Source organism: Eulemur rufifrons, chromosome 7 (genome assembly GCF_041146395.1).
Source record: "Eulemur rufifrons isolate Redbay chromosome 7, OSU_ERuf_1, whole genome shotgun sequence".
NCBI lineage: Eukaryota > Metazoa > Chordata > Mammalia > Primates > Lemuridae > Eulemur > Eulemur rufifrons.
Window position 1 is genome coordinate 7008145 of NC_090989.1, and position 22795 is coordinate 7030939.

Genomic DNA, 22795 nt, shown 5'->3' on the forward strand with positions numbered 1-22795 from the left:
CCCATTCTCTGTTGCTGATGACACATACTGTGTGGAGCTGTCAAGACTAGTGTTTTGCGTGTCACAAATGGAACCCAAACCTGAAAACGTGGATTTGAAAATGTGATTAAGACACAATGATTTGTGTATGTCCTCAAAGGAGTCTTTGAGAGCAATATCTTGAACCATGTTTATTTGCAATAAAGAAATTTACACCCCAAACAATAAGACAGATACATTTCATATTCATTAAATGATCATCCACTCGACAAGCATCTAATGCATAGCCTTAGAGTTTTCACATAAACCGCTGCAACACACCTATGCAAATACTGAGAACGCAGTGTTTAGAGGGATGCTCTTTGCTATGTGCACGTTAAAAACAATACAGTGAATGTCCGAATCCTTATCACGTTAGAATGGAGAACATGTGGTCCCCTATTCTGGGCAGTGCTAGTGCAGGTGAAATACCAAGCTGTTTGTGGGAAGCTCCTCCCTGGTGATGTGTAAGCCTCAGAATGCGCGACGAAGGTGTAGCTGCAATGCAGGGAACAAGGAGCAGGTTTCTGCAGTGTGGATTTTTTCTCATGTCACCTGAGCAAAGAGCTGAAATAGGATTTTTTCTCATGTCACCTGAGCAAAGAGCTGAATATGGATGTATAGTGAGATGTTCAAGTGAACACTTTTCAATTCTCTGACTCATAAGATTTCTTTTTCTTAACAAAAGCAATGCTCAAAAAGATGCCTCTGAAAAATTCTTTTCTTCTCCAGGAATCACCATTCTTTCTTATTTACGTCTTGCTTATATGTCCTGGTTGTGCTGAACACCTGCTGTGCAGGGAATGAGCAGTCCCCAGAGCTAGGACAGCATGTCAGGATGAATGCCACAATGCACACTTTAAACCAGAGTACCATTTGGGTCAAGGAGTCCTTGCTGCCTTCCTGAAATTAAGATCTATTTGACCCCTTAAAGGACGGTGTCTTGCCTTTACTTTTCGGAGGCATATGGTGCAAGGGCTGGCAGCATGGATGGTGAGATTCAAGTCTTAGTTCTTCCTCCTCCCGCTCTGTACCCTTATCTGCTGTGCGCTCAGTCAGGCCACAGCTCTGTAAAGTGCGGGTAAGGGCTGAGTGCCAGGCTGCAGTGAGGACTGATAACTATTAAGCTCTCAGAGTGGGGCCCCTGCATGTGAACACTGCTCGTCTGCTGTTAAAATTTCCGAGAGAATTATCAAGGGGAAATGACTAAAAGGTGAGACTAGAACAACTAGAGCCTCTTAAGCCATATTTGCTGAATACCTGCTTTGAGTCCAGCATTTTGAGACCCTGTGGGGTGGCCGCTTCCTTCTTTAGGGTTGGAGCTCCCTAGAGTTATTACAAAAACCATTTGAAATGACCAAAGCCATGGTTCCTGTCTACTTTAGTGAAAGCAAAATACAATGGGAAAAAAAAAAACTACTGTTTTTCATTGTCCTAAAGGTGCAAGTTTTGGAAACAGGGTCTGATGGGGTCTCATATTGCTTTTTTCTACAATGAAACCTGAGATGGGAAAACTTAATGAGATGAATTGTGTTTTGTGGTTGTAAAATGAAAACAAAGTAACTTTACTAAACAATGCCCCTGTTTTAAATATTTACACATATTCTTGGAAAGCGCTCACAAAATGCATTTTAACAGCTCATTATATCCAGAGTGGGTGAGGGATCTATTTTCATGCCGTGGGAAAACTCTTGGAATCCATGCCTAGAGTTATCGTCCTCAGATATGGAAATTAAACTATGAAGAAGTAAAAGAAAATGAAAAAAGTCTTGGTCTGAAGGGTCCATAAGCCCTGATTTCCCTTGTTTCTGTAATTCTATTCATCTCTTTGATCTTTAACTTTTCAGAGGTTAACTACATTGCTGGAAAATAAAGAATCGATGGGGCCCAGTATACAGCAGGCACACAATAAAAACTGTCTAAATGGATGAGTGAATGATTGCATTTGAACAAAGGTTATCCTAGACTTTACAATTGCTACTTGAGTTACTCGCATCACCTGGGTAGCATCTAAAGTCTCTTTCCTAAAGAGCCATATCCCTCTAACTTCTCTTCCCTAGTAACTTCTCTTCTTTTTTTTTTTTTTTTTTTTTTTTTTTTTTTTTTTGAGACAGAGTCTCACCCTGTTGCCCAGGCTAGAGTGAGTGCCGTGGCGTCAGCCTAGCTCACAGCAACCTCAAACTCCTGAGCTCAAGCGATCCTCCTGTCTCAGCCTCCCGAGTAGCTGGGACTACAGGCATGCGCCACCATGCCCGGCTAATTTTTTCTATATATATTTTTAGCTGTCCATATAATTTCTTTCTATTTTTAGTAGAGGTGGGGTCTCGCTCTTGCTCAGGCTGGTCTCGAACTCCTGAGCTCAAACGATCCGCCCACCTCGGCCTCCCAGAGTGCTAGGATTACAGGCGTGAGCCACCGCGCCCGGCCGTAACTTCTCTTCTTGAGACAAATACACCAAAACATACCCACTCCACTCAACTGGTGGAATTTTCCAAAGGAATAGGAAACTAAGTCTCAAGCAAAGACATTCCGTGTTTTGATATTAGGATGGGTCTTTCAGAGATAAATGTTTGAAGCCAGGAAAAATAGCATCAAGAGGAAATAATGCATGTGTAGGCAGCGGTGGAAATATTCAGGATCTACTCCATGGGAACTCAGACTGTTATTATTTTAAAATTCCCTTCATGTTAGTACAGCTGTGAGGATGCCATCGGCCAGGGCTGTGTATTCCCAGGCCTGTGGCAGGGCCTGAGCCTTGTGCCACCCTGACTGTAACCTCCAACTACAGATGGTAACTGCTCCCTCTTCATTGTCAATGCTAAGCCCCTTTCGTGGGCTCTAGACACATTTGCAAGGGATGCTGAGAACAACCCTATAGTTCAAAGTTCCCAGATGCTGAACCAATTCTTTCCAGGGCCCTAGGCCCTTGGTCGGCCCTTCCTGTCCACACCCCTGCTATGGCCTTTGGGTGTGGGATGACCTCGCCATCCCATCTCAACCCTGTCCCACCCAGACAGTGCCCTCCTGCCTTGGATGGTTTTGACCACCTCAGACTTGAAGGTCAAGTCTGTGCCAAGCCTGTAATTCTCTGATCCTACAAGTTCCCTGCAAAGCTCCAACTAACAAGGCTCAACAGAGACAAAACAGGGCTTATTGGAGTGGAAATCATAACCTTAAACACTGGAACAGAAATGTAAAGTCCAGAGAGAGTGAAGGTGCCCAGATTCCTAAGAATGTGAAAAAATATGCATTGGATAGAGCCAGAGAGGCGTTTCCAGAGATCCATCTTAAATGACACAAGATCAAGACCCCTCAGTGACAATGACCCCGATGACGCTGGGTTAACCATACCCCCGTGGTTAACCATCTAAGAAGGCACTGACATCTATATTCTATTAATATTTAAGCTAGATTTTCTATTTGGCATTTCCCTATGTCCTGTAGCTTTCAAAACTACCTTTTAAAAAACGTTTTCCCTTTTTTCTTTTTCCAGAAAGGTAGGTTGGTCTTTATCCAAATGCTGGTGGCTGCCTTACTCACAGCAGCCCTGAGACTTCTCTGGGTCAGCACAGTTCCTTTCCCATCCCTTTCCCAGGAGTCCTCTAGGGCCGCCTCCCCCAGTGCTGGTCCCCTCCCAGCCTGCACAGAAGCCTGGCACACCGAGTCTTTGGTGTGGATTGCAGGGGTTTGCAAGCCACTGGAGGGTTTCACCCTGAGGTTCTAGAAAGGACCACTGTTTCTGCTGAGCAGCAAGCGTCTGTCCACTCGGCCTGTCCACCACCACATGGCGAGAATGGACAGCAGCTCGCTGTTCCCACACGTGTTCGCAGTCAGTTGTCCCAGACGGAGTTTTGACAGGACGGTCTCAGGAGGAGCTGGCTGGCAGTTTTGCTTCCCTCATGCATGTTTCTGTGCTTCTGCCCAGCACAGGCCCTGTCTCAGCCACAGAGCAATAGGAACTGACGTCACACAGTTCTGCAGACTGGAGGGCTAGCAGCAGGGTGCTGTCTGGGTCTGTGTCTGGTGAGGGGTCTGTCCTTGGGTTGCAGATGGCTCGGCCACCTTCCTGCCATGCCCTGACATGGTGGAGAGCGAGCCAGCTCTGCTCCCTTCCTCTTCGTCTGAGGGCATACTCCCATCCTGGGGGCTCCACCCTCATGACCTCTTTTAACCCTAATCACCTCCTGGGGCCCCAACCTCCTGACACCACCCACTGGGAATCGGGGCCTCAGCACATGCATGTTGGGGGGACACACCCTTCAGACCGTAACAGGCACGGTGTTCACCTTTGTGCGCTTCTCTCTCCTTTCTTCCTTGGTCTCCTCCATCTTGCCCTCCTCGGTCCTCTGTGTGTCCTGCAAAGACCGTGCATACCTGCTTTGTGCTCGCTGTAATAACGCACAACGTGTCTCCTCCTGCAGGAGCTCCCCTGACGAGTGCGGCGTGGCCAAAGGCGGGAAGATGGTGGGCAGCCCGGACACCGTGGGGATGACCTACGGCAGCTACATGGAGGAGAAGCACATGCCACCCCCAAACATGACCACGAACGAGCGCAGAGTCATCGTTCCGGCAGGTCAGATGTTCACAGCTGCATGGTGCTCAGTGGGCAAAGCACACCTTCCCTGAAGTGCGGACTCAGTGTCACTCCTCCCAGGTGGCATTGTCACACCTCAGCTCCTCCCACTGTGGTGTTGTCTCACCTCAGCTGTCCAGAGCACTGATTGTATGTGGGAGCTGGCACAAGTCTGTCCACATAAGGTGACGTGTCCCCCGATCTCCAGAAAAGTGAAAAATGAGGGCAGGTGCACATGCACACGCACACACATGGACACACGCGTGTACTAGATTTTAAGAACACATGAGAGAGCAATTTTTGTCTCCCAGCTCTCTATTTTGCTAAATAAGAAAAAATATACAGTGGACGTATATGGAGAGAGAAAGAGAAAAAGACAGAGAGACAGAGGGAGATAGAGCACAGAGCCACCCCTGCTTGTGTGCACGCACAGATATGTGTGTATGTCTGTGCAAGGTGACCTTTCTGGGAAGGCACTGCCCTTTCTCTGGGATTATTTGGTTTTAAATATCCTGTCCTTTATGAAATTGAAACACTATTTATAACAGAGGGCAGGCTTGTTTTTTAAACTTTTTTGTTTGTTTATTTGTTTTTATTTCAGCTTATTATGGGGGTACAAAAGTTCAGGTTACATACGTTGCCCATGTACTGCCCATCCCCCCAAGTCAGAGCTCCAAGCGTGTCCATTCCCCAGACAGTGCGCATTGCACTCGTCATGTAGGCATACACCCATCCCCTTTCCCCACTCCCCACCTCAGTCTGATATCCAATTGGTATCATTCCCAATGTGCATTTAGGTGATAATCAGGGAAACCAATTTTCTGGTGAGTACATTTGATGCTTGTTTTACCATTCTTGGGATACTTCACTTAGTATAATGGGTTCCAACTCTCTCCAGGAGAATCAAAGAGATGTCGTATCACTGTTATTTCTTATAGCTGAGTAATACTCCATGGTATACATATACCATAATTTACTAATCCACTCTGTCGTATCACTGTTATTTCTTATAGCTGAGTAATACTCCATGGTATACATATACCATAATTTACTAATCCATTCATGAATCGATGGGCATTTGGGTTGTTTCCACATCTTTGCGATTGTGAATTGTGCTGGTATAAACATTCGAGTACAGGTGTCTTTGTCATAGAATGACTTTGTTCCTTTGGGTAGATGCGCAATAATGGGATTGCTGGATCGAGTGGTAGGTCTACTTGAATCTGTTTAAGGTATCTCCATATCGTTTTCCACAGGGGTTGCACTAGTTTGCAGTCCCACCAGCAGTGTATGAATGTTCCTGTCTCTCCACATCCACGCCAACATGTGTTGTTTTGGGACTTTTTGATAAAGGCCATTCTCACTGGAGTTAAGTGATATCTCATTGTGGTTTTGATTTGCATTTCTCTGATGATTAGGGATGTTGAGCATTTTTTTTATTTGGCAAAATAAAAAGTTGGGAGCTGTGTATTGTTCTCTCATGTGTTCTTAAAAATCTGAAATTCCAGCTATCACTGGCCTGGAATACAGTCTCTAACGACCAGAGTCATTCTTTACTGCAGAAGTAATTCAAACCCAACCCAAGGGAACGGGTCTCTCGAACCTAAGGGAAATGCCAAGAACGTAGGTATTGAGCAAAGCCACAGGTGACAGAAAGAGTGACTTGAAGCGCCTCAGAGGGACGTGCCGCATAAACTGAACACACTGAACGCGTACCAGCAGCCGCGGCAGCACTCGGCAAGCCCTTACTCTGCACTCGGTATTTGGTGAACAATTGAGACACATTATCTCACGCGATCTTTGGGGACAGGTAACCGTGTAGTGATTTCCCTGAGGAGGGAAATGAGCTCAGGGAGGCCAGGTGACTCCTCCAAGGGCGTCCACGTTAGAACCCAGACAGCGCCGCCCTGCTCTCCTCTCCCTGCCGGATTGAACCTCAGCCCCTGCCGGTGGGCTCTGGGTCCCCGCCCCGCTCACTGCAGACCTCTGGTCAGCCTGCGTCCCCTCAGCTTCCAGGCATTTGCACGTCTCTGTCCTTCATCCAGGCTCCGTGCAAACGTCGCCTCCTCAGAGAGGCTTTCCTGAGCACCCTCACCTAGAATTCCTCCCCTCTCTTCCCTGTGACCCCCAATCTCCCATCTGCCTTGTTTTCCTTTATTTCATCCATCCCCGTCTGTCTTTATATTGTATTCACATAAAAGTTTTCCTGTTGTCTTTCTCCCTCATGGAATATGAGCCCCACAAAGGCTCTTTCCGCATGGCCACATGCAGCACCTGGCGTGTGGACCACACTGCACGGGTCACCTCTCATTCCCAAGGAACTAAGAGGTGCACATGGGCCAGGTTTGCACAGGCGCGGTCCTCCCTTGCTCCTAGGATCCCCTGAATTCATTCTGTGAAGTGTGATGGGGTGATCCCCCTCTGCCCTGCAGGAGATATCGTCCAGGAGATTCCTGTCAGCTCCCAAACAGGAGTAATCCAAGTGTGGAAGACTTGGCAAAACGTCCGACCTGGATTCTTATACAGTATTGCAGCTCAGATTTGTCACTGTGTAGCTTCTGGCAAACATGTGAAGCTGATGTGACACAGTTAGCTGTGAAAGGGGTCGTGCTTTGGGCTTGTGCCTGGTCCTGAAGCACCTTGTACGACTTTTACAGGATGGTGATGGTCAAGTCCCATGTGTGCCTTAGGAAAGGCACAAAACTATAGTCAATATTTATGGAAAGGCAGTTGGCCATACACAGAGGCCACACACGTGGCTTGAGCGTGGCAGCTGAGCTATATGCTGAGGCCACCTGCCTTAGAACAGGAGGAAGTTCCCATTAGATGGAAACGATGGAAATGCCAACGTCCCAGGTACCCATTCTCGACATATGGTCCCTTAGAGAAGCTTGAGAACAGGGAGGCAGGGAGGACCAGAGTGCTGTTGCCCAAGATGCTGGCTGGACAAGAACAGGATGAAGTATTTAGTAGGAAGCCCCCCAAAGCCCGTCTCTCCCTTTGCCTTCCTCCTTAAGAATTTCTTTGACTAAGACAAAACAGGGTTTTTAGTTCCCTAAGATGAGAGCAGCAGAGCAGAGGCCTGCCCTGAACACTCTTTTCTGGGTTCCTCATAGAATCACAAATGTAGGCGATAATGCCTGGTACCATCTTCTAAGTGGTGAGGTTGTGTTTCTGTGATGCTCTCAACATGCTTTGATGATCAGTATCCTTTCAGTAGAGCCAGAGTTGAGCTTTTCTGCATTAGGGAAAGTATTTAGAAAGCAAGAGAGACATTTGTGTGGGGAAGAGGCAAAAAGCAATTTAACCAGGTCAGAGCATCTACCATTTCTCATATGCGGTGGGTGCTCACTGGACGTGGGGTGCATGGACGGAAGGTGGTTGTGCAGACTGGCTTCTACTACGCTTTGGTGTCCAGGCTGGTCTTCCCTTGTGAGGAACGTACTCTTCGCTGGCCCCTCCTCCAGTTGCTTCACGCCAATGCAGGCAGTTATTCAGTTAATAGTCTTTGTAAGAGACGAGTTGCAGCTGATTTTGCAAGTTGTGAGTCTTTCAGTTATTGGTCAAGCTTCATGTACGTGTGCTCACACACACAAATGAGGACACACACACACACACACAGTTTCATTGCACAATCTGGACAATTCTCCAGTGTGGCTGTGAGGTTTCAGGACCTCAGGCAACCGTATCAGCTGCTGCACCTGTCCCCTCAGCATTAGCACCAGGTCCCTCATTCCGGCACAGTTTGAGCATGGCGTGCTCCATGTACACAGAATTCTCCAGACCTGGTTCTGACTAGTCCACATAGTTCCTACTAGTTGGACACTTTGCATGGCACTAAATGCAAATCCTAAAGATAGCTGAATGAAAAAAAGAAAACAAACCATTATTCATCCATAAACATTTGCACCATCCATCAACTACATACAGATGTTCATGCCTTAGGCATAAAAATGGTCCTAATACACACTGGTGGGAAAATTAGTACTGGATCTAGCCTGACAGGTAGAAAAAGAGAGGAGCTAGGGGTTTACTTTGTGTTCAGATTGGGTTCTCATGCTTAGAATCAGTTTTGAGAAGTGATGCCCTCAACCCTGGTTTTGAGACTCACTATCTAGAGTTAACTCAAGAGCCACAAAGAAACCCACCAGATATCCCTAATGAATAAATGTACACCTCCATTTGACATATTTACATGCCTCCTATTTCAGGACAGATTTAAGAAAACTCACATAAATATATACAAAGGAACAAGGTAGAATTAAGTTTAAAAATAAATAGATGTGAAACGTGGACTAAAGTAAGAATTTAACAGAGAGAGTGAAGCCAGGAGTGAGGTTTACATACACACACACATACACACACACACGCATACACATATACACACATGTTTTTTAAAAAATCGCAAACTTTTAAATATGCAGAATTGCAAAAGGTGGTGTCATTTGGCCCCAGGGTGGCAGCAGACAGTGCGAAGTGCTGCTGCCATTAGGTAATTCTGTGTCCAGTTACATAATTCAGTGTCCATCAGTTAAAAAGAAAGCTTATGTAGAAAGGATGGCCGAGCTGTTAATCCTGAGTCTAGAGAGAGATGTGTGTTCATCTGTTTGTCATCAAGATGGTAACACGGAAGTAATGAGAAAAGTGTTCAACCAGCAGGACCACCCGACGTTCTGGGCAGCCGTGGTTCACTCCTGTTGTCCTGGTGAGACTGTTGACTGTGCCCTCTCAAAGGTACTGGCGAACCGGTAAATCACACCTCTACTTCGTATCTGTCTGTTTACGTGGTGTGCGTATCCGTATACCTAGGTCGGCATCTCACGGGGCTGGGCAGTTCCTTACGTTGTTCTAGATCCAGTGAAACCCACCTTAGTAAGCCCAGCTGGAAAGTGTTTTTCAAAGTATGCTGGAGGAGGTTAGAACACTTGCATTAGCATTCCCTGGAAAACTCAGGATGAAAACCACACGTTTCCTGCTGCTGTGCATCTGGGCGTGAGGTGGGGGGTTCTACACCGTTAACACGCTTCTCTGCTGAGTGTCACGCACCGCGAGGTTTGAGGAGTTCTCTAGATAGAAAACAGCAAGTACATTTTACTTTAACAGACCCCAGTTACTCTTAATGAAGGAGCGGCGTGTCACTTTTAGAAGAGAGGAGTAGGAAAAAGAAAGGATAGAAATGACGAATAGATCACATTCACAGTCCCAAAAATGTTTTAAAAATGAAGAATCACCCATTTGGTAGGAAGAAAATTTGTCTTCTTAAAGCTTTTCCCTTTAGATGTATTTTTGGGGCCTGCCATTTGTTGGCAGAATAAATTACATGAAGGCCACGTGTCTGGCGATCCAGGGTGGATCTGAGGTGGTTCAGTGTGAGAGCGCAGAAAGCCCCTCGGCTCCGTGTGTCTGGGGCTGGTGCCGGCTGCGTTTACCAAGCACCAACTAGGCCAGTATCCGTTTCACTGTGCTCCTACCAACAGCCAAAGACAACTTGGTACCGCTCAGGAATTTGACTTCTGGGTGCTTCCAATTCTGCCTTGCCAAGGCTGTGAAAATCAACCACTGTTTAGAAGCCATGGGCTCCCTCTGCACAATGGCACTGATGTGTTCTAAAAGAGCTTAAGTTCCATGATGTCTCCAAAGACATCTGCCATCGGGGATGGGGTCCCTCCTCATGCGGAGCGTGCCTCTGCACTTGATGAAAACCTGCGCTAGTTACAGTCACTTTCCAGGTATAGACCATGCATGCGGGGATGTGCTAACCAAGTGGGCTCACAAAGAGGAAGGCACAATTTTCGTCCACTTTTCTGAAAAGTTGCAAAATGCTGACCAAAGTGCAATAGGATCTCTGGTTTTAGCAGCTTATAGCATTTTGAAAGATTTTTCTTTTTCTCGGTTTTTATTCCCTAAAATAGGTGCTAAAGTGTTGAGCTTGTCAAACGTTTCTACTTTTATTTTTAAAATAACCTACTTTGAGCACAAGCATTTGTGGTGATCAGTAGTGTCAGAGATAAAGGAGTGTCTACATTCATCTCTCCACTTGTTCACTTTCTTCGTCATGCATTCATTATTCACTGAGCCTTTACTGTGTTCCAGGCACCACGAATGAAAGCTCTAATGAGATTTACAATCCCCTCTTCTCGGCCACTAAACACACACGGCTGAACCGACTTGAATCGCATCTTAGCCCCCTAAGCTTGGTCACTCCTGCTCACGTGGGAAGTGTTCTCTGAGTACTGTTACTCTCACGCTAGTCACTGAGGACAGGCCAGGACCTGGCAGAAGTAGATAAGACCTGCCCACCAGGAGAAACTCGTTTGTGACAGACAGGAGCGAGTGTGATTAAGAACTCAGATGGGTGATCCGGACGTGTTTCAGAACACCTGAGGAACGAGCGGAGATCCCTGGAAACAAGATGGGTCACGAAAAGCTTCATTTGCGCCCATCCCAATAGGATTCCTAAATCCCTCTGCAGCCTATCCCACTTCCCTCTGCCACACCCTGCCGTCCAGTCGCACTGCCCAACTCACTGCTGTGTTTTCACGACCCAGTGTCTTCGTCCATGCCATACCCCCCGCTCCCCGAACGCCCTTCCTCCTTTCTTTGCTAACAAGCCCTTCTCCTTCCCCAAGGCACCTGGGAAGTCCACCCTGTCTAGGGAGCCGTGCTCCATCCTCTGGCAGCTGTGTGGCTTCTCTTATGACATCGTAACCAATCTCGTTACCACACTTTATTTTGTTTCATGTTATGTTCTCCAATGTAAGTCTCATAGACTTACCTAAATGTGCATATTCCACAAAGGATGTGAGAAGCCTTGTGAACTAAACTGCTGACAAACGTGTCCCAAACTGCTGATCAAATAGAAATTGGGAATCATCTGTATTAAGGCCGTTAAAAAACACAAATGAAAAACCAAGAGCACGTGAAGGAAGAATGCAGCCAATTTGACCACGAGCTTGGCTAAGATGCTGTAGTGAAGCTTCCAGTAGGGCTTTGAGCTTCCTGGCAGCCAAAATAAAAAGAGTGATTTGGGGAAGTAACTCCTGCTTTCAGAAAGAGGTTTCACAGGGAAGGCGATATCTGTGTCCATGTGGAATCTTAGAAGAGGGATCCCCAAACTTTCTGCACGGGCTTCACTGGGGCCGTCGACCTGACCGCCCTCCCGCCATGGTTGTGGCACTGCATTTCGACAGCCTGTTTCTTGTGGCATCTGTGAATGCCCAGTGAGTTACGTTAGAGAACGGCTCAGTGCAGGTGGAGAGTAGACACCCGGTGTGAGTCCTTGGCGGTCGGGTTTCTGCAGAGGCAGGATTTTGCATTCTCAGAGTGGTAGAGGGCTGCACAGCTCTCCTGTAATTCTCCCCAAATATGATAGTCCTGAGCTGGGCTTGAAAAACAGACGAGTAACAAGTAATAGAACATACCCTCTGCCCAAGCCCTGAGGGCCGACATATTATTTTTATCTTATTAGCATGAGTTAGTTATAAGGCTGTCTGTTCTATGAGACTGTGAGCTTGGTGGCAGTTCTGTCGTTTGTGTTCTTGATCACTGGGCCAAGCCGCAAGTACACAGCCTACACGCGGGACGGCAGATGTGACTTACTGAGTTAGTTAATGGTAATCCAGGTCTAGTTAGCGGGAATCCCTGAACCACAGGAGCTGCAGGATTATTGGTGATCTAAGTTCAACATCTTCTTTAGACATGAAAATGAGGCTTGAGAGGTGCAGTGCCTTCCCCAGGGGCACAGGCGCAGCTGGGAGAGACTAGAGCCAGTTCCCAGGCCTGAGAAGACCCCGCTGGTGGAGCCATGTTTCTTCGTCTTTCCTTGTCACATCCCTACACCTGCCCAGGGATCTCTCCCACTATGTCAACATGATGGAATGCATTTCCATAGGCTTCTGTTTACATTCCTGCTGCGCTAAGTCAAACAGCTAAATGACCAAACCCACTAAAATGAAAATGCTACATTCAAAGTCAATGATATTTTTCAAGTTATCAGCAGGATGGTGGTTGAGGAAACTGTCACTGAGTTATATGTGAGACTGTGGTCATAAAGAAGAAGCGATGATGGCCGTCATCTGTTGACTACATGCCATTGTCAGGAGCTTGGACATACGCTTTGTAGAGGAGGTATTACCTCATTTAAACCACACAGCCACCCTGTGGTGTAGGTCCTATTTATTATCTTCACTTGACAGGTAAAGAAACTAGAACGAGGAACAGTAAGAGAGTTGCCCAAGGTGTCCCAGCCCGTCATTTGGAGAGCCCGATTCTAACTTAGTCTTTGCACCTGAGCTCTTCTTCCTACACTACGCTGACAAAAATATGCAGGGAAGAACACAAGGAAATGGGACAATAGTAAACGTTTGTTAAATTCTTGTGGAGACTCTGCAATGGCCTTTTCAAAGGAGACGTGTGAAGAAAGGAGGGGTGGAGGGAATGTTCGAAATAATCTGCTGTGGGGCCAGTGCCAACAGTGGGAATGATGTTACCTGTTTTTCTTGAAAACCAAAGAGAAGAGTGGAATTGAAAACAGCTCAGATTTAGCATGAGCGCCTGGGTAGATGTTAATGAATATACAACAAAGTGGTTAAAATAGACGGTTTCAGTTTGGTTCACTGTGTGTTTGAGATGCTTCTGGGAGACCCTCGAGGCAGCACGGGGGCCTAGAGCAGAGGGTGGACAGTCCTTTGTCAGGGGCCACAGCACTTGGGTTCTAAACTCTGCCGTTTATGATGGGGTCTAGGAAGTTACTTCATCTTGCTGTTCCTCAGTTTCTTCATCACCAAACAAGGATGATGGTAGTGCCTACTTCCCATGGTGCTGTCTGTATTAAATATGACAACACGTGTAAGGCACTTAAACCATATCTGGATAGAGTGATACCTCTCAAAATTGCAGCTATTTTTTTCTTTTTTACATATATTTGGATCTGGCATTGGGGAGAGAGCCCTAGACTCAAGAGCTAGATTTGCAGACATAGGCATCTTCTTTAGGCTAAATTCTGCTTTTCCAAAAAAAAGATATGCTGAAGTCCTAACCCCCAGTGCCTCCCAGTGTAACCTTATTTGTTCATAGAGGCTTTGAAGATTTAGTCAGGATAAGATGAGGTCATTGGGTGAGCCTAATACAATGACTGGTGTCCCCACAAAAAAGGGAAATTGGACGTAGACTCACATAGGGATGACAATGTGGAACCACACAGGGAGCAGCCCGTGTGAACGCAGAGACAGAGATTGGATGGATGCAGCTGTGAGCTGAGGAACATCAAGGCTTGCTGGATACCTTGCCCGGGGCAAAGAGGGATTTTACCCAGAGTCTCAGAGGAAGCTTGGCCTGCTGACAGCTCAATCTGAGACTTCCACCTTCCAGAACTGTGGGACAATAAATCTCTGTTGTTTTAAGCTACCTACTTTGCAGCACTTTTTTATAGCAGCCCTGGGAAACTGACACAGCATACATGTTATAGCTAAACATGGAAGTAAATAAGGATGCCCAAAGATAGCTGTAGAGTGAAGAGAGTAGTAGACCAAGGACAAAACTCTGGGGACACCAACATTTTAAAAAAAGAGGCAAAGAAAGAAAACCTAAGCAAGGAGAACCTTTTAAGTGGGACAAGTCATTGCATTTCTAAAACATGATGAACATATGCAATGTTGTCATGGAATGACTAAGGGGAGGCAACAGGGAGAAATAAAAAGTCTGCATTATGCAAAACCTAGAAAATAGGTTGAGAATGGCTCATCCAGAGAAATAAATTGGTGTGTCAGAATGGTAAACATATGTTTAGAGCCCAACATAAATAATTTAGTCATATACTTTTAAAATAAAATGTGCGGAATTGTAGATTCTCAAGTAAGTTGAGGACAGGCACTCTTTCCCACAATTTTTGACTCTTTCATAGGGCGTTGTACAATTCATATATACCATTAATTTTTTTTTGAATGTCGGTTAGGTAATAAATGGAGGAAGTAAAGCACAGCACAAGCTAGGTCGATGGCTGCATTGAAAATGGGAAATATTCAAAGCAAATAGGTAACAAGTACGCAGAGAGGACTCTTGGTTCTAGTAAAACAGAGAACTTAAAAGGACCTAAAACACCTGGAATTGCTGCACAGAATTTAATATCCTTTTAAATGTAAAGCTGAACTGGGAAGAAAGTCAAGGAACTCCTCAGGGACTGAAATAAGGAGGGAACTGAGAATAGAGCAGCACTTTCTTATGTTGGTATCTGGTTGTCTTAGGTGGCATGAGTGGAGGGGAGGGCTACCAGTGTCTATAATGAAGAGATTTGGGTTTTAAGTGTCAATTGAGGCCAGAGGATGAGGTCTTAGGCTTGCACAAAGCAAAGAGTTGGAACTGAGCCCCTTCCTTCCCCCCATACACACATACACACAACTGTGTGTTCTCGAAACTCCTAGACTGTTAAATTAACATTGAAAAGAGGTCATGGGCTGGCGATAATCTTGGACATCTGGCAGAAATAAATACGAAGTCTTCACGGAGAGACATGCCTTCAACCCAAGCTGTGCAGAGTTCCTGCGGATAAAGACCCACTGACGATGACTCTGCAACCCAAAATTATAAAAACCAGAAAGAAACAATCTGCCTTGACCAAGATTCAACAGAAACAACAAACAACATGATTAAAGCTTCAAGAATGTTTGAATAATTGAATATTGGATAGAGGGTATAAAATAGATAGACTTTTAAAATATTAAGGATATAAAAGAAGGAATCAAAAAAGAGAGGAACAGTATGTAAAAGAACAGGTAATTTTGAAGAAGAATCAATACAACTCTTAGAAAAAAAAATGATTGATACAAAGAAATCAGTAAACGGGTTAAACAGTCGATTTGAAAAAGTTGAAGAGTAAATTAAAGAAGTTTGACATGGATGTTACTCAGAATAGAAAACAGTGACAGAGAGATGGAAAATATGAAAAAAAATGACAAGCGTTAGGAAGGATTAGATGATAATGTCTTAGGTAGGGTTAACTAAAGGTTTGTACTTTGGGAAAAAGGAGAGCTTTATTTCTCTTCAAGGGGGGCAGCCTATTGGGTGGCCATTCCCACAGGCTAGGAAGCAGAGCCCCAGCCAGAAGCCAGGCACACGTGCTTCAAAGGACAGACAAAAGGAACAAGATTTTATATTGAGTGAGTGGTGAAATATACATATTCAACAAGCCATGGGAGGAGTCATGAGTGTTCATGAAGGAGAATCATGCATGTGTAATTGTGCTTTGTCTCTCTGCCATCACATCATGGCTGGGAACTCAGATTTAATTTGTTTCTGGGGTCCCCTTGGCCAAGAGGGGTCCATTCAGTTAGCAGAGAGCTTAGGATTTTATTTTTAGTTCACAGTATCTCTAATACAAGCTCTAGGGAAAAAAAGGAAACAGAGAATGAGAGAGATGAAACATTTGAAGAGATAAAAGATAATGCCTTTCCAAAATTGATGAATGAGACCGATCTCCAAATACAGGAAGTATCACAAATCAGAACAGGATAAAAAAAACATTAGTTCACACAAATCCTATTTTGGTGAGACTGCAGAACACCAAAGACAAAGCACTTTAAAAGCAACTAGAGAAAAAGGACAGACTATCTGAAAAGAATGACAGTAGTAAGGACAAAAAACTTCTCAACAGTAAAGCAGAACACAGAGGATAGTGTAAGAAAATCCCCCTGGTCTGGGAGAAACTGACAGACTCCTCCAGCTGTCTGCTGAGCTCTTAACCCTTTTTTCTGCCACAGACTCGCTGGTAGCCTGGAGATATCGATGGATCCCAACACCTTTAAATGAATAAAACAAAATTTATAGCGATACAAAGGAAGCTGATTATATGCATAGTCTTTTCTAATTTATTTTGTAAACTGAGGGTGAAATAAACACTTTCAAACAAAGGGTGGGAGTTTGTTGCTAATTGACCCTCACTTCAGAAAAATAACTAAAGATGTAATAAACAAAGAAAAGAAATGGATCCCAGAAGAAGTGAGATACAAAAAGGAAATGGGAACAATTAAATTGTTAAATATGAGGGTAGCTCCAAAGAGAAATGGCTATAAAGTGACAACCGGAACCTTCTAAATAGGGAGTAGAACAACAAGGTGGAATAAAAGTATCAGGCAACCTTATCCTGCAAGGTTAGAGATGGATGATTAGAATTGAAGCTTTCTATATTCCTCTCAATATTTGGGAAAAGGGTAAATTTGGTGATTAAATTTAGATTTTAATTAAAGATGAACAAGAAAAAGAACTAGAATGTTAAACAGCCAAACCAATAGACAAAGAAAGAAACAAAAAATAAAATGAAGAAAAATAGTAATAGATCAATCCAATTAGACACTTGGGAAAAAGAAATGAAGAACAAACAAAGCAACTTCAACATAAAGCACAGAATAAGGTGGTAGAAATCAGATCGATCAGTAGCAGTAAATGTAAGTAGACTAAACTGGCCATTAAGGACAGAGAGTGATAGACTAGATTTAAAATAATAAAAAATAGTTCAAAGTCAGTTATGTGCTGTTTAACATGTTGCACAAAGAAAGATGAACAGCAGACAGATGGAATAAGATATACTAGCCAAATCTAATCACAAGAAAGCTTACAAAAATAGAAATAGAAAATAGACAAGATATATTTTGAGGCAGAAAGCATTACTGGAGATAATTGAGGGTCATTATATAATGAAAAAGGTTGAACTCATGAAAAATGTATGATAATAAACTTGTTTATGCCTCGTAACATAGCCTTGACATACATAAAGAACTGCAAGAATAAATAGCCAAATCCACTTTAGTGAGAGACTTTAATTTGCCTTTCTCAGTAATTGATAGGTCAATAATGTTAAAACTGAATATACATTACCAATGGTTATTTATAGGGAATTCTGTATCCAAAATTAGAGAACATGCATTTTTTTAAGCACTCAAGAAACATTTGCAAAAATTGACCATGCCCTAGCCACCAAGACCCCATTCACTGGCCAAAGTGCAATAAGATTAGAACCCAATAACAAAACAGTAAACGAACTCCATGTATACGTTAGAAAGTTAAAAGGTTCAGAAACAGCCTTGAGGTGTGGGCTCTAGGAGACTAAATTTCAATTTGTGGTGGAAGGAAGCATCGCTCAAATCCAAGCCAGTTTTCTCTATCAGGTGTGCTTTATAAATGTAAGTTCTGTCTTCACGTCGAGGCAAATGTTAAATCTTATTTTTGCAGGCTTCTGAGTGTCTTGGACAGCAGATTGGCCGACTTGCCCAGGGCTTGGTTTTATAAACAAAGACCTCACTAAGCTTGTGATATAACTTAGAGGTACATTTTTTAAAATGTTTTTTCATAACCAAGGGTGATTTTTCTATCAGGAAGCCAATATTTTACATTGATATAATTCAAGAAGAATGACATTCGGGACTTACATTATCACCAGTTTGGCTCTTGTTTTATCTTGCTTTTATTCATTTCTCTAGAGGGGCCTCTGAAATGGGATGTTTGCTGTGTGGGGCATTTTGTTTTATGACGGCACGGTATGAGTTTGGCAGTGCAGTGCCCTTTTGCCTGATTTAAATATCTACTCAATATTTTCCTGGCAGCACTGGAAGTCGACTAGGTCAGAATCCTGTTTCGTGGAAATCTAAAAAAAAAAAAAATTTCAACACCCACCTCTCACCCCATATACATGGTACGTTAAAAAGTGCAACTCCAGAACTCTCTGTATGATGGTTTGCCTATATTTTGTTTTTAAATTCCAATTTACCGAAATAGAATTCGTAAACCTTTTGGTTATTAATCATGTAATCTAGGGTATGAATAAGAGGCTTCAGAGAGAGATGGCGTCTTCCTTTTAGCCTGAGCCAGGGGGTGGGGGGGGGTGTTACCATTTTGGTATCCCTGAAATATGAAATGATGACACAGATGTTTTCAAAAACAACTAGACTGGAAGGGTAAAAACAAACAACTTATCTTCAGCGGGTCATGATTCATCTGACAGAAGTGCCTCCAAGAGCTTCTTAAAATAAAGTGATAAATCAGACTTTTGTGTCTAAAGGAAGAGACTGCCCCAGCGATAATAGATTTTGTTTATTTCATTTTAGCAGAGTTTGCAATGCAACATCCAGTGTGTTGATGCGTTCTTTTTCTGCAACGTGTTATTGTTGGCAAAGTGCTTTCACATACATTATCGCATTTACTTTTCTATTCCCTCCAACATTGTCACTTAATTACCCACAGAAAAGAAATAAAAACAATTCCGGAGAGATCAACGTTTTCTTCTAGTAAATGGTTGAATCTGAACCCAAATGTGGGTATTGGGACTCCCAACAAAGCCTTTTATTTTTATCACCAAGTTTTCTGTGATCTGTGTAAGTTAAGACTGCGGTCCCCTCCACCACAGAGCTCTGCCCCCCCCACCGCCACCCATCATGAAACTTAGGAAAGGGGGGCGCACACAGCAGGAGGTGAGCAGCAGCACGTGAGTGAGAGTGAGCCAAGCTTCATCTGTATTTACGGTATTTACAGCCGCTCCCCATCGCTCGCATCACCGCCTGAGCTCCACCTCCCACCCCGCCCCCCCACACACATACCTGCCCCAGGAAAAAATTGTCTTCTATGAAACCATTCCCTGGTGCCAAAAAAGTTCAGGACCACTGATTTAAGACGTATTTTGATTCCTGGGACATTTTCAATGACTCTGAAATACCTAGATAATAAAGCCCAACCTCCTTAGTGAGATGCTCAAGGCCCTTCCTGATCTGAGCCCAGCGTTCATCTTCGTCCTCATATGTGGCCCTGCCTCCTCTGCAACCTCCCCTGAAGCCACACTGATTTCTCTCTTTTCAGTCAACGTGTTACATATTTCACGCCTCTGTGGGGTTGAAGCTGGGCTCAAGCAGTTCTTCTAAACTAAAGAGCTTCTATCTACTCCTGCCAAAATCTTTATTAATGCAGGCGCAGCCCAAGCCCTCCCGGTGGGCCTTTCCCTTTTTTCCTGGTTGGCGTCCATGGCTACTTCTCTGTCCTTTGATTTCCTGCTTGAGTAGCAGAGGGTTGGTTCTGCTTTACGGGTCTTAGTTGTGGCCATAGCTGTTTCTCTTAGCGGATTCCTAGCATCTCTATTTGTCTTGGCTGCTTCAGAATCTGCACAGGACTTGTGTGTATAGGGGATGCTCGTTAACTCTAACTTGAGTTAACTTAATCTTAGTTCTTATCCTCTTCAATTCATTCCTCAGGTCCTAGAAACTCTACACATTATTTTATAGATGAGAAGAACGAGGCTGGCCGGCGAGGTGTCAGGTGCGCGGCCACACCAGGACCTGAAGGCAGCAGGTGCTCCTCCCCGCCCCTGGCGAAGGCCACACCTAAATGCAGGCAGAGGTGACACCTCAGCTGGGGCTCTCCTGACGCCCTCCCCTTTCTCCTTCGTGTGCATAGCTGGGGGCAGGGAAGGAGGGAGGGCCTGTTGAGTCCTGTGGGATCTTGCAAGCCCCTTTCTGTGATGGCCTGGTGGGACAGAGCAAGAGAGCTTTGCTGAGATACCGCAGGCCTTGAAGGTGACCACTACTGGGGCTTGGTAGGGAGTTAAAAGGTGAGTTGGGACCAAAAGATGACAGCGGGACCCAATGCACTGACTTGAACCCTAAAAACTGGTTTCCTTTCTAAGCCTTGGCCAGATAGATGGGGTGGGGCTCAGTGTGGGCTGCGGGATCGTGGCAGACATTGGGTCTTCAATCTTGTTATCATTTCCCTGTGCAGAGATTCATCATGAGTGTTTGCACTGTGAGAGCATTAGGGGTAGATGCCCAAAGGAGGGGTGGGTGTGGGCCAGGTCATGAGAAGGTGCTAGACCGCTAAGCAACAGGTGGTGTGGGCACAGGCACAGGGGCACTCATTCAGGGGATGACAGGTGGCTGTGTGTGGCTGTAGGATGAGGGAGGGATGGTTGGGAATGGCACCAATGAAGACAGTGGGGCCCAGGGCACTCGGGGCTGTGTGCTTCATCTGGGGAGTCGGGCTTGTCCCCTGCCAACACTTCTCTGTCGCAGCACCTCTGGAGTGGACAGGTCAGAAAGGAATGCCCTCATTTCCTCTGCCGAGCGACCGTTTTTTGTTTTTAACATTGTCTGCTTATAAACTTACAGGGCAAAGGGGTGGAGATCAAATGCCATAAATGATACAGGAATGTCTTGAGTTCGTGTAATTTTGTTCTTTTCAAATGAAGCAATTTCCATTAGCAAAATGCAAAACAAAGTGAGACTAAATTTTTATATCCTTGAAGGAAGTTGTATAAAACTACTCAAACATATATTACATATATATTTTATATACACAGACAGTATATATAGATAGATAGATATAGATATAGATATATAGAGTCCTTTGTAAGACCTTATTTTGATTTTGAAAAATAGAGAATACACTTTTTATAAATAATTTTTAACCCAAGTATTAGATATTTATTGTAGGAAAAAGAGAAAATATAGTTTACTGAAAAAGAAAAATCTAAAATTGTCCGTCCATGTCTTTTCCCTCAGAAACAACAGCTGACGTTTTGGTGTTTATCACCTGAAACTTCTCTCCAAGTAAATATTTATGTATCTTTGTAAAGCACAATTATATTGCAATAATATTTTGAAACTTTTTAAATCTACTTTGAACACTTTTTCATATCAATAAATATATTTCAACAATGTAATTTTTAGTTTCTAAATATTACAGGAACATTCCTAAATGCACCACAACTTAATTAGTTCTCTTTTTGCTGGACATTTAGGGTGTTTCCAATGTTTTGCTATTATAAACAACACTACAAAGAACATCCTTGAAAATAAATCATTGCGCACATCCTCTATTATTTCCTTAAGATAAATTTCTAGAAGTGGAATTTTTAAGGCAGGGACTCTGCACATGTTTAAAGACACTCGAAATGCCCTGTTGGATTGTTCATCAGAAACATTGTAGTGATTTATGCTCGTATCAACAGCACTCCAGAATAGCCTGTTACCAACACAAAGTGGAGATTTTTGAAATAAGGACAATAGAGGTTGAGGGATTGATCTCTGGTATCTTAAAGAAAAATTGAAAGAGCCATGACAACCCTTGTTCGGGGGGGGGGGGAAATCAATAAAGGGGCGTGCCAAGGTATGTGAGAGAGATTGGGCTTCTCTTTTGAGCTGTTTTCCTAAGATGTCATGTCACCATTTTAACATGAACCCAGGGACTTTCAGGGAAGATGTTTAACCATCATTTTGAGCCTATCTGATTCCACTATTGAGGGTAGAAAAGCCATTACCAGAATGAACTGATTTCTAGGAAGTAACACTAGTTACACCAAAAGACGGTCTTCCCATGGTGTTAAAAGCAAAACAAAACAAACAGAAGGGTTTGGCTAATTCCTAATGGTGGAGCTTACAGGCAGTGACTTGCGCCAGGGTTGTGGAGGGCAGGTCTTCTGTCTGTGAGGGTGGTGTGAGCTGTCCTCCGCACAGAACCGAGGATAAAGTGAACTTGTCCTGAGACCTCAATCTGATCTATTTTCGTGTAAAGAGGACTCCTGACATGCCATTAAAAAAGGAAATGTGTTATTCTGAAAGCAAAACCCAACCCAATGATAAAATGTCATCTGAACTTAAATGAGCGGGTCAACATTAACCTTCCGTATCTACAGTCCATTTTCATAGACTAACAAAATGTTCCCACATGTTTGGATGACACAGGAATATGCACACCTTTCTGTCACCACTGCCATTTGAGTTTTTGATGATGTTCTCTTTGCAGCCAAACCAGAGTTCCCTTTAGTTTTCAGTTTCTGTGGACTGAGGGTATCAGTGTTATAATATTGGTAGAAATCCAATACTACCTAGTCAAATTGAAGATGCCTCTGCCCTCTAACCCATGAATCCCACATCCAGGTACTCATCCTGGGCCAGCCGGTCCCCAGGTTTAATGTGAGGCTCTGGTGAAGACGAAGACTGGGCAGGATTCAGCAGGTCTGGGCAGGGCCCGAGGTTCTGAATTCCTAGTTAGCTCCCAGGCGATGCCAGTGCTGCTGGGTGGGAAGACCACACTTGGAGGGGTGAGAACCTGGGGGTATGGTCTGAAGCTTGGCTGCACCTCGGAATCACCTGGGGGAGATTTTAATGAGGCCCAGCCGCTCCCTGCCTTATGAACTCAGAATCTCCCTGGGCAACACCGGGCATCACTACGTTT

At 44.3% G+C, this 22795-nt stretch overlaps 1 protein-coding gene across 4 annotated transcripts in view; it reads left to right on the plus strand.

Annotated features, from left to right (window-relative positions):
* The window catches only part of ERG (ETS transcription factor ERG), a 189493-nt gene that overhangs the window by 141672 nt on the left and 25026 nt on the right, over positions 1 to 22795 (plus strand). For all 4 annotated transcript variants that reach the window (XM_069472292.1, XM_069472291.1, XM_069472289.1 and 1 more), the window contains one exon: positions 4440 to 4591. In XM_069472292.1, coding sequence (XP_069328393.1) covers positions 4480 to 4591 — 112 coding nt within the window. In that variant the 5' untranslated portion in view covers positions 4440 to 4479. The remainder of the gene's footprint in view (positions 1 to 4439; positions 4592 to 22795) is intronic.